Source organism: Adiantum capillus-veneris, chromosome 21, assembly GCF_014529385.1.
Source record: "Adiantum capillus-veneris isolate H3 chromosome 21, ASM1452938v2, whole genome shotgun sequence".
Classification (NCBI taxonomy): Eukaryota; Viridiplantae; Streptophyta; class Polypodiopsida; order Polypodiales; family Pteridaceae; genus Adiantum; species Adiantum capillus-veneris.
Window position 1 is genome coordinate 92,684,584 of NC_140951.1, and position 17,733 is coordinate 92,702,316.

The 17,733-nt window shown below is 44.5% G+C and overlaps 1 protein-coding gene across 1 annotated transcript in view; it reads left to right on the forward strand.

Moving 5' to 3' along the window:
- The first annotated feature begins 1,379 nt into the window (after window positions 1-1,379).
- Window positions 1,380-17,733, forward strand: part of LOC147431362 (3-oxoacyl-[acyl-carrier-protein] synthase I, chloroplastic-like) — a 67,143-nt gene continuing 50,789 nt past the window's right edge. The window contains exon 1 of the mRNA XM_086493966.1: window positions 1,380-1,582. Coding sequence (XP_086350092.1) covers window positions 1,468-1,582 — 115 coding nt within the window. The 5' untranslated portion in view covers window positions 1,380-1,467. The remainder of the gene's footprint in view (window positions 1,583-17,733) is intronic.

Below are 17,733 nucleotides of genomic sequence, written 5' to 3' on the forward strand. Positions count from 1 at the left end.
GTCATCTTTTTGTGTAAGAGCGTGTAAGAATTTGTCTCCTATCCTTCCTTGTGTACTATTATGTGTAGGTGTGTGTGAACGTCAACATCAATCCTTCTATCTCTATCTTTTCCCTTCTTAGTCACGGCAAAGTCAATTGTACTATTTCATGGCCAAGGGTGCAAGCCCGCCCTTGCTCCCAACAATAGAGTAGAAATTGAATACGAGCAGGATTAGGACTAGAATCAAAGCATGATTGCGAGTGTAATGCACAAAGGTTTTATGAAAAAAGAGGGTAATTAGGTTTTTTAATTCTCTAAGCAAGTGTTTTGTGATTGATGTGTGCAATACAAAAGGAATTTAGATTTTATCAGCCCTTGTCTTGCCAAAAAAGGAACTTTTTGAGGCAATTTCTATGTCTCAAACCTCCTTGACATTATATACCAAGGGGTCTTAATGACTCCAGGGTGGTGGGATCAACGGTGGGGTTGAACAGTGCGGATCTCAAGGTTGGGGAACGATGTAAAAAAGTCAATGGTGTTGACTCGTAACTCAGGGATTTGAACCCATCGCCTCATAGATGGTAGCACGGTGAGCTTACCACACAGGTGCGTGTGGCTCGTTGAAACCATTGTGAGTTCATAATGAATAAAATTAATTGATGTTTACTCCTCCCCATATCTTTGTTTACTTTTTAATATGCGACGTCTACATGCGTCTCTACTTTGTTACCTGGAGTTCTCTCCCATTGATCCCACGTTGGACCTCTGGATGTAGGTTCATGTGATGTGAGTAGGCTTTGACAACAAGCCGAAGTTTTGATATATAGAAGGTGCGTATGTTTGTGCATATACCTAGACCACCACTCTAGCTTCATTCACTACACTGTGCCGAGGCTGAGCCTCATGACTAAGTGGCATAGGCATGGGAGGGTGGGATCTACGGTGGGAGCATTGTGGGTCGTAGATCCCAGTGGCGGCACCAAAAGTAATTTAGGGTACCTTAGATTACCTTAGATTACTTTTAATTATAAAAAATAATCTAAGGTACAAGTAATCTACGATACCCTAGATTACTTTCGGTTGTCGCTCTTGTGCATACATGTTTTAAGTAAATTAGGGCTCCACCTTTCACAATGCGCACATGGCGTAGTGGTTAAGGTGTACGTCTCTCATGGGTGAGGGTCATGAATTCTAAACCCACGCCCGCAAAAATGGGTACCTTAGATTACTTCAAAACTCGGATACCTTAGATTACTTCAAAACTTAGATTACTTAGATTACAAAAGTAATCTAAGATATCCACATTCCAGATCTACGGCCCACAATCCCTCCCATGCTCGTCACTTAGTCTTGAGGGAGGCCAAGACCGAGGCTAAAGGTGCTCCATAACTAGTGATTCTATCGGGCTTTTATGGGTGGTACCTTCATTTCCGGATCAACTCCTTAGCTCTTGTCCTCTTAGTTGAAGCTTCTTCTGCGTTCACCGATGGCGACCTCCTCTGCCGTCCGTCATTTTCATGGCCTTCGAGCTGCCGATTCTTCCCCCTCCACATCAAATTGTGGCTTTGCCTCTTCTGTAGCACCGGCACGTGTTAGTTCAGGTGAGCAGAGAGAGAGAGAGTGAGTGAGTGAGTGCATGCAACCATGCATGCATCATGAGTGTTGCCCGTGCCCAATTCTGCTTGCATGCAAGTGTTAATCTGTTTGCATGATAGAGGTCGACAAAAAGTTTTTTTAGAGCGCCGTTGGACACAGTTCAATTTCTGTCCATGTCATGGAAAGTTGGTGTGTGGGCAAATGCACACCCCCAAATGCAATCACTTGATTGAGCACAATCTAGGACGTCGTGACATCCTGGATTGCGATCAAAATATTGGCACTTTTCAACCAGATTCCGGCAAGCAATGAAGACACATGTTGAGCATCTATACCTTTGATTACAAGGAACATTTTCTTTGTCTAGGGTTTAATTTTCTTGACTGCATCATCAAAATGCAATAGCTACTCTATGTTGATTGCTAAATGTGGGGTTGCTCAAGGTCCTTATTTGCAAGTAATTTTTTTCTGTAAAAATACACCTGCTTCCAATGTGTCATTTGCACAGAACAGTGTGAAATAGTTTCTGTAGTGCCCTGTTATGCAACAAGACATTGCTACATTAGTATTACAATCTCAGTACTATGCATCATTTGTGAGAGGTGCAACAAGCAGGTCGAAGGGCAGTTTTCATGTTCTTTTTTTGAAATTTTACCCGTGGTAGCGCATTGAGACATTGCGACCTACATTTAATCTGACGAATGTGAAAGCGAGTATTTCACATTCATCAATTGAAGTGCAAAGCATCTATCTGTTTTGAGACATGCTGCATTGAATGTGCTGGGTAAAGCGTAAAAGTGATTTTTCAGCCACATTTCGGCTTTTTCTTCAGGCACGTTAAAAAATGGTCAGGCGTCTTAACATGCAATATATGGTACACCAAACTATGGTACATTTGTTTCTATCGAATGTGGCAATGGAAGGTGGAGTTGACACAAAAGGTGGCAATTGGTGTAAAGCCTCTCCTTCAGTAGTGGGAAATGTAGATCTTTCACAAAGGAACCTTTATAGTTCTGTCGTGGGCGCCCGCACAGAGTAGGGGCATTTTGAAAAAGTCATGGGAAGAGGTTGCTGAAGAGGCCAATGGGCTGCCAAAAAAGCTAGCAAACGTGCTCCAATCTAGCAAAGAATGAAAGAGAGAGAGGGTACTTCTATAGTGGTTTTTGGACCTAGAATTCCTCTATTCATTGTGATGAGCCGATGACATGGCACTACCAGGTGAAGCGGCTGGCAAAGGAGACAGCAAGGGATCCTCCTCTGAGCATTGGAAGCCATGAATTGCGGTGCAAAATCTACTGCAAATTGTTTTGGAAAACACGGACTGTATGGGTCCTGTTGATGTGGTAGTTCTATGGTGGGACAGTGCAAGTAATTGAAAGTAGATGACTATTCTTTTAGCACTTTTGAAAATTACTTGTGCTTTTAATTTGCTTTAAGCCCAAATATCTATAAAATAGAAATTTGAGGACAAGGCCAAGTTATAAATCAGATTTGAGTGACTGTCTCACAAAAGAATTGTTGTACCTATCCTTTCTAATTAATAAAGAAATACTACCAGGGGGCCTCGACTTGAGGGACAATCCTCTCTAGAGAGGAACTCCGCCTCTTTTATGTCGTCTACAAAGTGCAAAGAGTGATTTGATTTGCTCACTTTCAATGTCTCAATAACAGCTTGTGTGTTGAGTGAGTTGTCCAACCGGTGGGTGATTACAGTGGTATCACAGCTTAGCCTTCTTGTTGTTCTTACCGGTCACTTTCGATGGAGGCTAAACCTAACCCCAATCTGACTTCACGAGAGGCAACAAATGGCTTTTGTGATGATTCCATTTGATTGTGAATATTTGGTGGATCTGTTGGGAATTACAAACTGCTATTGCTTAAGAGCTATATACACCGTTTGTGGAAGGTGAATGTTTTCCAACTTTGTATAAAATTTTGGAATGTACTTTAACTCGGTTGGTAATTTCTTTTCAATCTCAAGCGTCGCTTGTGCATCTCTCCATTGGCAGTGCTGACGTGGTAGTCTTATTACGTTGGGAGGCGTTTGGGTGCCATGAGTTTTAAAAGGAGTTGACTTTTATGAACTTCAGTTAAAGATATCCCATGATTTTAGTGCTTTTTAGCACGCGTAAAAGTAAAAAGTGATTTTTTAGCCATGGGCCTATAAAATTATAAATTAGTTGGTAGGGCCCCAATTGTAAAAACAGATCCAAAAAGTGTGTGGGCGTGCACACAATTGTAAACTGTGATTAATTACTAAGAAATACCGGTAGGGGTGCTCCACTTGAGGGTTGAACTTCTCAAAAGAGGAACTACTCCTCTTGTCATTCACCAAGTGTGATTTATTGTGTTCAGTTTCAGTTGGCGTGTCTAAATGGATCATACATTTGGTGAGTGACTACAACGGTCAACCATTAGCTTTATGTGCACTTTGTGTTAGGAAAAGAAGCCCTTAAGTTTGGTGGATTAGCCTCGGAGCTCGAGGAAGCAGATCCATAAAGTTTGTCTCCCAAATCTGGAAGCACAGTTCAATTGACTTTTCCTTAGAGAGTTTGCACAAATGTGCATATATGCACGCACATAGTTTTAGGGTACTAGGAGGTCAACATCTCACATCTTAGTGAGGAACATGCACAGAGTTTTTGGGTACTAGGAGACAAACATCTCACATCTTAGTGAGAAAATTTGGCCTTGGAACTAGACATGCTGCATTTATCATAGGCTACACGTAGGTGTCACCAAAAGTGTAATAATGCCTATCAAACACGTACACATGATTTTTTTGAAGAGGGTTTCAAAATAAAAACTATCTAATGGACTTGTTTGGACATGCATGTCTTGTGAACAGGTTCACAAATTGTAGGTACGAAATCTGGTAGACTCAATCATAGTTATAGGAAATTTTGAAAAGAAAGCAGAATAGAAACAAAATTTTTTACAATGGAGAAATGGAAATGCTCAATTATCATGTAGAGCCTTTTGGGGGTGGTGTTTGCAAAAGGTTTGGACACACATGTAAGGTGCAGCGGAATGAATGATGAACTTTGCTCAAGCTGAGTGCTCCGAACTGTGCTCAAGGTTCCTTTTACTTATGGAAGGGAGAGCCTTCCATTCTTAGTGAGAGAGTGCAATGGACACAACTGTGCGTGAAGGTGCATGGGTTTGAGAGATGGAGAGAGAAGAGAATACGACACCAGAGACGTAAAACCCTCCTTCGAAGGCCCCACTCTCGATGGCAAGAGTGGTCTACTATTGATTGCACAATCTGGTACAAGTGTATGTGGAAGCTAACTGATGCAAGTCGAATGGGCTGTGTCGAGGTCGACGGTGATGAGATTATGGCTGAAAACTGAATGCTTGATGAATCTGCAAGGGGTCGAAGTTGTCGGGCTGATCTGCTACTGTTTTGCTTGCTAAATTGTTCGCTGGAATTGCTGCCCAAAAACAGTCTATGGCTGAAACAAAACGCTGGATTGGGCTGCTTGTAGGCGCTTTTGGGACTGTTTGAAAACACTGCTACACTGTGCACTTGCTGGCTGAAATCTCCTTGTTGAAAACATTGGATGGATTTGCAAAAACGTTGAAAGGGCTGGTTGAAAAACGCTAGGCAGCAGGGCACCCAAAACGCTAACTGAAGAGGCTTTGTGCTGCTGAATTCGCTGGCTGAAAACACTGCTTGGAATCGCCAAGGCCAGGCTGAATTTGCTGATGAAGCTTGGTGATGAAGCTTGAAGCTTGGTTCTTCTTCTTCCGAAATGTCCTTTGAAGGTGTTCTCTGAAACACTTTCAATCAAGAAACATGGAAAACGTTGTGCATTGACCATGAGTTAGGCAACTGCAATTTCATTGAAACCTCATTTATCTTTTTAATGACTGGAAATGGACCACACATTCGAAAAGACAACTTGGGACACTTCTTTCCAACTTGCTTAAGACATTGCTTCATGATTCTTAAATATACCCAATCCCCTTCCTTGATCGAAACATCTTGACGATGCTTATTAGCCTGCCGTAAATAAGATTCCTGAGCTTTGCTTAGTCAAAGCTTCACACTCTCAGAAATCTCATCCAATGATCGACTTTCAGCATTGGCATCAGACATTTGACTGACCGAACGAGTCAAAAGTGACTGGAGCCAATAAAAGAATCTTTCTATTTTTTCCAAAGTGATGTTCATTCCCGTGTGCCCACTCGTGAGAGAATCATGTGCATCACTCCAATGTGCACTAGGCATAGACTGGAGCCACTTAAGGGCTTGATGATCTGTGCGAACTATAAACTCTCTACCATGAAGAAAATGCTTCCAATGCTTAAGAGAGTGAATGACATACAAAAGTTCTTTATCATAAACTGAATAATTCTTTTTTGCACTATTGAGCTTCCGGCTAAGGAAAGCTACAGGACGACCATGTTGCTGGAGCACACCGCCTATGGCGACATTGCTCGCATCCGTCCATATCTCAAAGGGATCATCCAAAGAGGCAAGGATAAGACATGGTGCTTCTGTCACCGCAACCTTGAGAGCTGCGAAAGCCTCAATGGCTGCATCGGGGCAAGTCTACGCGTTGACGGCGAGTCTTGACCCCTTTCAAAACATCTGTCATAGGTGCAACAATGCGTGCAAAATTCTCTATGTGCGAACTATATGCTTAACATAAACCAAGAAAAGAACACACATCATACGCAGTGTTGGGCAAATCCCAATTACGTATCTGTTCCACCTTCGCGGGATCTAGCTTGACGCCTTCTGCAGAAATGATATAACCCGGATAAGTGACTTCAGTAAGAAAAAATTCAGACTTCTTAGCTGCAATGTACAATTGACACTCATCCAAACGGGTTAGTACCGTTTCGATATCCCTTTCATGTTGTTCCCACGATGCAGAAAAAATGAGAATATCATAAAGAAAGATGAACACACATACACCGACCATATTGTCGAAACGGCCTACCATGAGACGATTAAATGTACTCACGACACCTGTCAATCCAAAAGGCATAACAACATACTCCCTTTGCCCTCGCTCGGTGTGAAAAGTGGTTTTGAAGATGTCGCCTTTGAATACCTGTACCTGATGGTATCCACTCTTGAGATTGACCTTGCTGAAAACCTTTGCCCCATTGAGCCTATCAAGGATATACTCAATGCGAGGCATCAGGAACTTGTTCTTGACGGTCATCTTGTTCAAAGCCCTATAATCAACACACAAACGAGACGAACCCTCCTTCTTGCGAACAAACAAAATAGGAGCAGTAAAAGGACTTACACTAGGACGTATGAATCCTCTAGCCACCAACTTCGTGAGTTGTCGCTCTAACTCTTCCTCCTGTGTCTTGTTCAAACGGTAGGGAGCCTTACTGACATGCTGTGCCCTCTCCATAAGCTCGATGCGATGGTCCTCCGGCCGCTCGGGTGGGAGACGGGGTGGAAGACATCCTGCAAAAAGAGATGCTTAAACTTGGTAAACAAATCAGAATACTTAGTTGGAGCCTGAATGCTCTGGGAAACTGGAGCAGCATAGATGAATGCCGCTTGTGCTTCTCGTCGTAATTCACACTTTACCTGCACATGAGAAATGAGAGGCAAAGAATGGAGACCCTCCTCAGCATGAATGATGATGGGGAAGTCAGTCTTGGCATTTAATGTGAGAGTGTTAGCCTCCAAATCAATGAGAGGGTTATGCTCACAAAACCATCGAATACCCAAAAGCATATCACACCCTAAAAGAGGAGACATGAGAAATTTCCTACAAAAAGCAGCTTGTTGAACCGTAAACAACACATCAAGGAACTCTTTCGTGATGAGAGAGTCCATACCGGGAGTGAAGCCAGAAACCTTGAGAGGAGATTTCTGACTAACCTCTAGGCTGGCTCTCTCAACAAGAGAGACACTAATTACATCATGCATACTGCCTGGATCAAACGATATGATAAAACGCTGACCCTTTACATGACCATAACACTTCATGAGAGACTCATCAATGTGTGTGTCAGAGACATGAGAAGATTCAGTTTGGTTCATTAAAGTGCTTGTGGTTGCTGTGGGTGCCTTTGGTTCTATGGGTGGGGCTGTCTTAGCACAGGCCTTCTTAATGTGATCCTTGACGCGACATTGATAAGATCTACCTTCCTTAGCATAAATCACTTGTTCCTCAGCCGTGATGTATCCTCCTATAATTCCTTGTGCAGCTTTTTCATTGGGGTTAGCTTGGGTTTTGCAGGTGCTTTAGCTTTACCCTTAGATTCATTATTAGAGTTCTTTTTCGAAGAATTAGAGGAAGATGGGCTAGAATAGTTACCATTCTTACCATTCTGAGAATTCTAAGAGGTTCCTTGAGAAGTCTTGTTCTCCTTAGGCTTTCCCTTGTTGTGCTTCATCTCCTGTGCGAGAGCAATCGCTACCGCCTTGTTGAGATCGATTGGATCAAGTACCTCCACATCAAACTTGATATACTCGTCCAATCCATAAAGGAATGCCTCCTTGCGCTCTGCATCCGATTTGCGTAATTGAGTGTCGAGCTGCAAAAGACGATTAGAGAAAGATATAACGGGCATATCATTTTGCTTGAGAGCGCGCCAATCGTCCTTCAATTGTGCGAGGTACTGAGGTGGCATAAATTGCGCCTTGAGCTTGTCTTGGAAATCAGCCCAAGTGAAGGAAAGGGGCGTGAATTCGTCGGCTTCCTCTAGGTGCACGGCCAATTGTGCCTCTTGCCATGCGTGTTACCAATTTATGGCATCACCGGCAAGGTACATGGCTGCCATCAAAACTTTGCTATTTCCTGTCTTCTTAGTTGTCGCAAAATAAGCATTATATTGATGCAACCAAGAATGAATAACCGTGGCATCCATCTTACCATCATACTTACTGAAGGTCAACTTTTCTGTGACTGGGTTGTTGGAGTCCGAATCTCGGCTTGCGCCACTTAATGAACTACCAACATATTTGGCTGGCTCGGACTTTGAAGCGAGGACATGTCGGACCAACTCTTGCATGCGTTGTTCACTCTGTGCCGCATGCTCGTCGTGTCATTCTTCAGCCGCCAAGCGCACTTGATCATGCTCACGCTCAAAGGTGTCTTGTCTGAGTTGGCGTTCACGCTCCAAGGCTTCCCGTCGTTCTGCTTTTCTTTCTAGTTGTGCCATCGCAACCCGAGTCATTTCTTGTTGTTGTGCCATCATCTCCATCATTGACTTATTGACTTGACCATCGCCTCCATAGGATTTGGTACAACTCGTGGCGTAGATGGGGAAGGGGGAGGGTCGAGAAAACCTCTTGGTGGGGAAAACTCTTCTTCGCCACTCCCATGCTCACCACCTCCATGCGAAGTATCCATTCCGCTTCGGGTGATGACCATGCACTGTGATCTTTGGTTCTTAAGTTCACGAGGAACTTGGGTTCTTGTGAGTCTTGGGTTCTTGGATTCTTGGGGGTCTTGAGTTCTTGAGGTTCCCGAGGGTCGTGAGGTTTTTGAGGTTCTTGAGGGTCTTGAGGTTCTTGAGGTGCTTGAGGGTCTTCTTTCGCTTACAATCTGTGTTAGAGAAGGATCTTCTCTTCACCCGAGTTCTACTCTTTTCTGCGAGCGCACCCCTTGGCGGCCTTGCGCTCACACCAAGGTTGCTTTTTCCCACCTCACGTCGATTGGCCGGCCGCTAAGTGCATGGTCCGCTCTCAATGAGTGAAAAGAGGCACAAGGGGAGGCTCGACAAGCCCTTCTTTCTTGGGTTTCCTGTCACTCTTCAAAAACACGATTAGGACTCGACACGCCCAAGAGGTCTTGGGTTACGTGTGACCGCAACAAGCAAAACAAAATTCCGTGGCTCTTGTGGTTCTTTCCTTGAGTGATACAGAACACTGCCAAAGCTCTGATACCAATGTAAGGTGTAGTGGGATGAATGATGAACTTTGCTCAAGATGAGTGCTCCGAAGTGTGCTCAAGGTTCCTTTAACTTATGGAAGGGAGAGTGACACCGGCCTGTTAACTTCAAAAAGGGTGGTAGACTTTAGAATTAAACCTTATTTTCTTTCACCCATTTAATTTGTCGCCCACTTTACTTGTACTTTCAAGACACAACAAAGGGGAAGGGGATACAGGCTGCCAGATTGCACATGTATGAGAAGACCGACACCAGATTGGCCCCTAACTTAGGCGCCCCTTTCGGTATTTCTTTATTGTTTAAAAGAGGGCATAAACGCTGTGGTTCCCTACAAGCTGCCCCGCTCAAGCTTGGCTGAATTTCAACTGTTCCGGCCCGATTTCGGCAGCATAACTGTACTAGGACCTTTCACAGTCAGTATTCCCACGCATTGACTGACTCTCCCGACGCATACGGGCACTTTGCAAAACCTGGCGAGAATCTGCAGCACGCTGAATTCTCTGTTTTCAGCCCCGACAATGCGCCAGATCACCTATACAGCGGTCCCCTCGCGTCCCCGAACCTCCTGGGGGTATTAGGGTCCGTTCAGGGCCAAAACCCTAAACCTTCAAAAATACACAGCAGGCTGTAATTTACTGTTTCGGGCTCCGTTTCGCGTGCCGGTCGCATCCGTAGCAAGTCCTCGAGCTCTCGCACCTGTAGGGCTACTTGCCCTTTGAATCGGACGAGATTTCGGGCGTGAAACCTCTCCGAATCACCTGTACCTGTGGGGGATTAGCTGCTAGCTAATCCAGTACCTGTGCAAGAGGCTCTTGCCTCGGCAATCGCGCATGAACCCACACAACTGTACATTGGTCAATTGAAAAGCCCACTAGAGGGGCATAACATACTGCCATAGGGGAGAGAGAGGGTAGTGCGTAGCGTGCAGGGCATCACTCCTGGCAGTGCATTGTACATAAGAGGGAAAGGAAGCACTCCATAGCTCTTAACCTGTGGACAGAAGCTGCAAATGAGCCCTCCTCCCTTCAAATTCAGCGCCACTTCTTCCTTGAGGAGGCAAGTGCACAGAAATGTGCCACTTGGCCCATTTATAAGCATTTTCCCGTTTCGGGTTCGTTGCTTAAAAATATCCTGACCGGTTGCCCAGTTGACTTTGCGGCAGAGTAATAAAATGTTCCCCTTGTCATTCCGGAGGTAATGACGCGAATACATTTTTAGGTCCCAAAATAGCATTTCCCTAAATTTTAGGAGATGCTGCCATTGTATCTTTCTAGGTCATCCGACCCTCTTTGTACACTGCAGCCACATCAAAAATTGAAATGTAGCCTATGTAGCAAAGGATTCCACTTTGGCTAGTCAATGACCCCACTTTGGCTAACCATAGTCCTTGTCCAACCTTAGTGCTCTCTTGCCCTCAGGCGTGGACTCCTTTGAACAGTTCCACACTAGGTATGCAATGCAGGGCAGTTAGATTTCAGGAGGGGTGTTTCCAAAAAGTGAAAGTAAATAAATAATAAGAAAGAAATCAACAAAAAGGATAGATAGTAGTCACACGCTGGTGACATACCCCCCTCTTGAAATCTCAAACGTCCTCGTTTGCATCTATGTCGTACATGCTCACAGTCAACACTGATGTATTCAACACCTGTCGACACATGTACGACACATACATGCTCATTGTCAACCCTGGTGTATTCAACACCTCGTCGACACATGTATTGCCTGCGTGTGAACCCTGTCCCAATGACATAGTGGTAGCTTCGCACTCTGCCATTGCTTTGAGTCGCTAACTTTCCAATGACAAAATGGTAGCTACACATTTTGCCACTGTCTTATAGTACACGTTCCCAGTAACACTTTCGAGCATACCCAAACCGACAGTTTAAGAATGCAGTTACACATGTACCCTTTAATAGAAGCAATTACTGTATCCTTGACAAACTGACAAGAAATACTCACTTCTATAGCACTAACCAAACTTTTGGACATTCCTTAAGAGCAATTGCCAAACCGACAATCTGCACAGCTCTAACATTCATGTAACATGTACTTGATTTGAGCTCACTTTAAATACCATGTACATCATTTGTTTCAGAAGCCATTGTCACAATGACAATCCACGTAGCTTTGAAACTCAAGGGGTCAAGGTAGGTTGCAAATCGAAGGCTTCAAGGTAAAGTGATAACACAGTTGGTGACTCTGCAAGTTCACCTTCTTCCATCCACTTAGCATCCATTGGTGGATAGTTTCTGAACTTTACCAAGTAACGCCTAGCAACCTTGCCTTTCACTTTTCTTTCCTTATGTGCCAAAATCTGTTCCGGGACCAAGATCTCGTCAAGTTTCTCGACTTCCGGCTGCTCTTCAGCTGGCATATCCTCTGGCACATCACCCACATAGGGTCTGAGAAGACTCACATGAAACGCATTGTGAATCTTCCAACTCTCTGGCAATTTCAGCCTATATGCAACATCATCGATTATGTCGCATACTTGAAAAGGGCCATAGCAACGCATGTTGAGCTTTGGAAACAGTCTTTCCTTGCCCTTCATCATCTTTAACCTTGTCTTTTCAAAGCGTAGAAGCACCCAATCACCAAGTGAAAATACCACTTCACGACGGTGACGATCAACTGCTTTCTTTTGCTTTGTCTGAGTCTTTTCCAAGGCCACTTTGACCTTCTTGTACATTTCATCCATGTCTTGAACATACTTATCTGCTTCAAATATCTTGTCCTTTGTATGCAGTATGGGAGGAACTTTCTTGCCACCTTCAACTATCTCAAAAGGTGCCTTGCCAGTTGATGAATGCACTGTATTATTATATCCATACTCCACCAATGGCAAATACTGCTCCCACTTTCCTTTATGCTCTGACACGTAGCACTTTAGCAAATCTAGGACAATAGAATTTGCCTCTTCTGACTGCCCATCTGTTCGAGGATGAAATGACGAAGAGAATTTGAGCGTTGTGCCCATATTCTCAAACAAGTGGATCACGGTCGCTAACAATCGACTGTGGCATGCCATGATACTTGAAAATATTGCTCATAAACAAGCGTGCCATCTGATCTGGCTTTATCTTCTTCCTGACGGCCCATTAGACTTGCATCAGTTAGCTTCCATATACACTTGTACCAGATTGTGCAATCAATAGTAGACCACTCTCGCCATCGAGAGTGGGGCCTTTGGAGGAGGGTTTTACAACGTCTCTGGTGTCGTATTCTCTTCTCTCTCTATCTCTCAGTCTCATGCACCTTCATGCACAGTGTCCATTCACTTTGTTTGTGTCCATTGCACTCTCTCACTAAGAACGGAAGGCTCTCTGTCACTAGCGTGTGACTACTATCTATCCTTTTTGTTGATTTCTTTCTTATTATTTATTTACTTTCACTTTTTGGAAACACCCCTCGTGAAATCTAACTGCCTTGCATTGCATAACTAGTGTGGAATTGTTTAGAGGAGTCCACGCCTGAGGGCAAGAGAGCACTAAGGTTGGACAAGGACTATGGTTAGCCAAAGTGGGGTCATTGACTAGCCAAAGTGGAATCCTTTGCTACATAGGCTACATTTCAGTTTTTGATGTGGCTGCAGTATACAAAGAGGGTCGGATGACCTAGAAAGATACAATGGCAGCATCTCATGGCCTGCAGTTCTTTTTCATAGACTTGCATAGTCTTTTCTGGCCCTTGCAAGATTCTACTCTCATAGGCTACTACCCTCCCATCTTGCATTAGCACTGCACCAATGCTACTACCACAGGCGTCGCACTGGACCACAAATGACTTCCTAAGATTTGGCAACACAATGATTGGATCTGAAGTCATCTTTTCCTTTAAGAGATTAAAAGCTGAAATCTCTTTTTGTGTCCATCTAAAGGTGACTGCCTTCTTTTGAAGAGCATGTAAAGGTGAAGCAATCTCAGCGAAATTTCGGATAAACCTTCTGTAATAGGAGCATAGTCCCAAGAAACTTCGGACATCGTGCACCGTCTTCAAATCTGGCCATGACTTTATCGCTTCAGCTTTTGCAGGATCCATTCTGACACCATCCTTTGAGACAATGTGTCCCAGAAAGTGAATCTCTTCCAGAAAAAATTCACTTTTCTTTGCATTGATGAGCAACCTATGACTGCGTAGCTCTTTGAACACAATGGCCAAGTGATGCCTATGCTCCTCTTCATTCTTTGAGTAGACTATCATGTCATCAAAGAATGTACCAACAAACTGCTGGTGTGGACGGAAAGTTCTGTCCATCATCCTATTGAACGTAGCAGGAGCATTTGTGAGACCAAAGGGCATCACTAAAAAATTCATAAAGGCCAAAACGTTTTCTAAAAGGTCTTGTGCACATCCTCTGATCTAATGCGGATCTGATGGTACCCTCTCTTAGATCTATCCATGCTAAACATAGCTACTCCTTCTAATTTGTCCAGAATATCATCAATTCTAGGTATAGGAACCTATTCTTGATGGTATTTCTTGTTCAGTGCACGGTAGTCGATGCAGATACGCCATGAGCCATCATTTTTCTGCACCACCAACACTGGAGAACAGATGGAGATGAACTGGGCTGAATCAGCCCCCTTTCTAACAGCTCATGCACCTTGGCCCATTATCTCTTTTCTGCTGAGCCGCACTAACCCTGTACGGAGGCTTATTTGGTGGCTACTGCCTGGCACCAAATCTATCGCATGGTCCTCGGTCTCTTCTGGCGGTAATTGAGACGGTAATGATCGGAATAACAGTCACTATACTGTTGTAAAAACATTGACCTTTCCTTATCTAACACAGATAAATTTGATTCATCACAATTGTAAAAACAAGTGGCAAAAAGTATTACGCAAAAAAAGAATGAGCCGCACTAACCCTGTACGGAGGCTTATTTGGTGGGCTACTGCCTGGCACCAAATCTATCGCATGGTCCTCGGGTCTCTCTGGCGGTAATTGAGACGGTAATGAATCGGAATAACAGTCACTATACTGTTGTAAAAACATTGACCTTTCCTTATCTAACACAGATAAATTTGATTCATCACAATCTGACACTTCACGTGCAAAAACCAAGTACGCAAAAAGATGCTTTTTCATTACAGAAGTAATAGCAGAAGCTGATACAGTGGGAATAGACTCTCCTTTAAGCTTTACATCCGGAATGTGAGTCTTTCCCCTGCTCTGTACATTGATCTTTTTGTTGTAGGCATCCATGATTCCCTGTACATGAAACAACCAAGGAATACCTAGCAACACATCACATCCGTCCAATGGCATGATGTAAAATTCTTCAGCATCTACATAGGACTGGATATGTGGGTGCAACTTTCCAATGATGGGTGTCACAACCACTGTATGGCCAGCACATGCAAAACCTGCCTCTGCTATATACCCCATCTCTTCAGGTCTGATTCCCAACTTTGAAGCCAATTCTGGGGAAATGAAGTTGGCTTTGGCACATGGATCAAAGAAGATAAGCACTGTTTGATCCCTGACCTTTCCCCATGCTCTGCAAAGCTCACTTGCATCTGAATTTGGCTTGTCGCCCACCATATCTGGCACTAGACCAGCCATGTGCCTCTTTCCTTTCCTGTCCTCCTTGTCTTCAGAATCAGCTGGCCTTTTCTTTTGAGGACAATTGTAAGCAATGTGGCCAGGCTGCTCACAGATAAAGCATTTGTTCTCTGACCTCAGGACCTTCTTTTGCTCTTCCGACTTGCGAGGAAAACGTCTTTTCCATTTCTTTGCTGGTCCCTTTTCTGATTCAGCCGTAGCTTTGCCTTTCCCTGCGTTGGCTGGCTCCTGAGTCCCTTTAGGAACTTCATTGGGAACGTACTTCTTCGCTGAATTTTTCTTTGTTGATCCTTCCTTGACGCCATTATTAAATTCACAATCTTCACCCTTGAGCAAACCATTGCCAGTGTTTGCTACCTCGATGAGCTGCGTGAAAGTAGTGACTTTGGTCTTTGTGCAGTACTTTCTCAATCCTTTGGGTAGGCCACAACAGTATTTTTCAATTTGTTCTGTCAATGGCACAAACCTAGAGGAATTTACTGGAAGTAGAGCTTTCCAAAACTTCCAATTGTAGTCATCGAGATTCTTGCAAGTGGCAGCATTAAGCTGGTGCCATTCTGACATGACATCTGCTTCAATGTCATCACATAACCATGTTGCTGCAAAAATCTGCTTGAAGTAAATCCATGTGGACGAAGCTTGCCCTTGAAGCAATAAAGTTGTCCACCATTGTCCCGCATTCCCTGTCAAGAAAGTGGCTGCCTTGTGGACCTTGGAAGCCTCTGTAAAGTTTCCCCCTGCATAGGTCTTGTCAAATTGTTGCAGGAATGAGAGAGCCTTCTTCCTGTCATCGAACCCTGTAAAGGTCGTGAATGCCACACCTTTGCCACCTTCTTTGTACGGAGTTGGCTTCTCCAGCGGCGTTAAGTTGTCATATGGAAGTGACTGAAACATGGGAACATTGTTAGGGTTCATCTGTGTTCCTTGACCGCTATTAAGTTGACCTGGAAATGCCATATTTGGCTGTTGATTTGTAATTCCAGCCATACCAAAATTTGCCTGTGGCATCCCAAATTGGCCTTGAGTGCTTTGAAACCCTGGTAGCATGCCCGTGACACCATACATGGGGTTAGGCATCATTGTTTGAGCACCCCCGAACACTGTTCGTGGCGTGTAAAACTGATTTCCAGGTGCATGACCAGCCATGCTCTGGAATACTGATCCACCTCCAAAATTGCCAGGGTGTACTAAGGTGGTGGGAAGACTTGTTGCATAGCCTGTAGGTTGCTTCCGTGCCCATTAAAACCAGCTATAGGCTGCTGAAAGGTGGCTGGCTGAACTGGTACAGCTTGAAAGACTGGCATTTCAGCCACCTGTTCTTGCACCTTAGGCACAGGTTGTGGAGACTGTATGTTCTCCGTCAAGTGTACAAGTGTTTCCATTGACTCTGCAGTATGAATCACCTGTGCTTGAGCCTTAACAGGCTTTTGCATATGATCCAGTGACCCAACTTGTTGTTGAGACGGAAGAGGAGGTTGCAGAAAGGCTAAAAACCTCGGGTTTCGCATTACTTGTGTGAACATAGCCACAACAGTAGCCAACTGGGTCCTGAATATATCATCATCCGTCTGTGGTGGTCTTGAAGACTCACCCACTTCATGTGTCTGTTGACCCTGCGAAGAGGAAACCTCTTCAGTCACATCATTTGGTCTGTCAGCCATAATTGCAATTTTTTGTGTCTGGTCTATGATCCCTTGTGTCTTCAAGCCCAAACTGACCAAGGCTCACTTCTATGGGAAAAAGTGATTTAATCCGGGGATGGAACCATGAAACCGGCCTGTTAACTTCAAAAAGGGCGGTAGACTTTAGACTTAAACCTTATTTGCTTTCACCCATTTAATTTGTCGCCCACTTTACCTGTACTTTCAAGACACAACAAAGGGGAAGGGGATACAGGCTGCTAGATTGCACCTGTATGAGAAGACCGACACCAGATTGGCCCCTGACTTAGGCGTCCCTTTCGGTATTTCTTTATTGTTTAAAAGAGGGAATAAACGCTGTGCTTCCCTACAAGCTGCCCCGCACAAGCTTGGCTGAATTTCAACTATTCCGGCCCGATTTCGGCAGCATAACTGTACTAGGACCCTTCACAGTGAGTATTCCCACGCATTGACTGACTCTCCCGACGCATACGGGCACTTTGCAAAACCTGGCGAGAATCTGCAGCACGCTGAATTCTCTGTTTTCAGCCCCGACAATGCGCCAGATCACCTGTACAGCGGTCCCCTCGCGTCCCCGAACCTCCTGGGGGTATTAGGGTCCGTTCAGGGCCAAAACCCTAAACCTGAAAAAATACACAGCAGGCTGTAATTTACTGTTTCGGGCTCCGTTTCGTGTGCCGTTCGCATTTGTAGCAAGTCCTCGAGCTCCCGCACGTGTAGGGCTACTTGCCCTTTGAATCGGACGAGATTTCGGGCGTGAAACCTCTCCGAATCACCTGTACCTGCGGGGGATTAGCCGCTAGCTAATCCAGTACCTGTGCAAGAGGCTCTTGCCTCGGCAATCACTCATGAACCCACACAATTGTACATTGGTCAATTGAAAAGCCCACTAGAGGGGCATAACATACTGCCATAGGGGAGAGAGAGGGTAGTGCGTAGCGTGCAGGGCATCACTCCTGGCACCGCACTGTACATAAGAGGGAAAGGAAGCACTCCATAGCTCTTAACCTGTGACAGAAGCTGCAAATGAGCCCTCCTCCCTTCAAATTCAG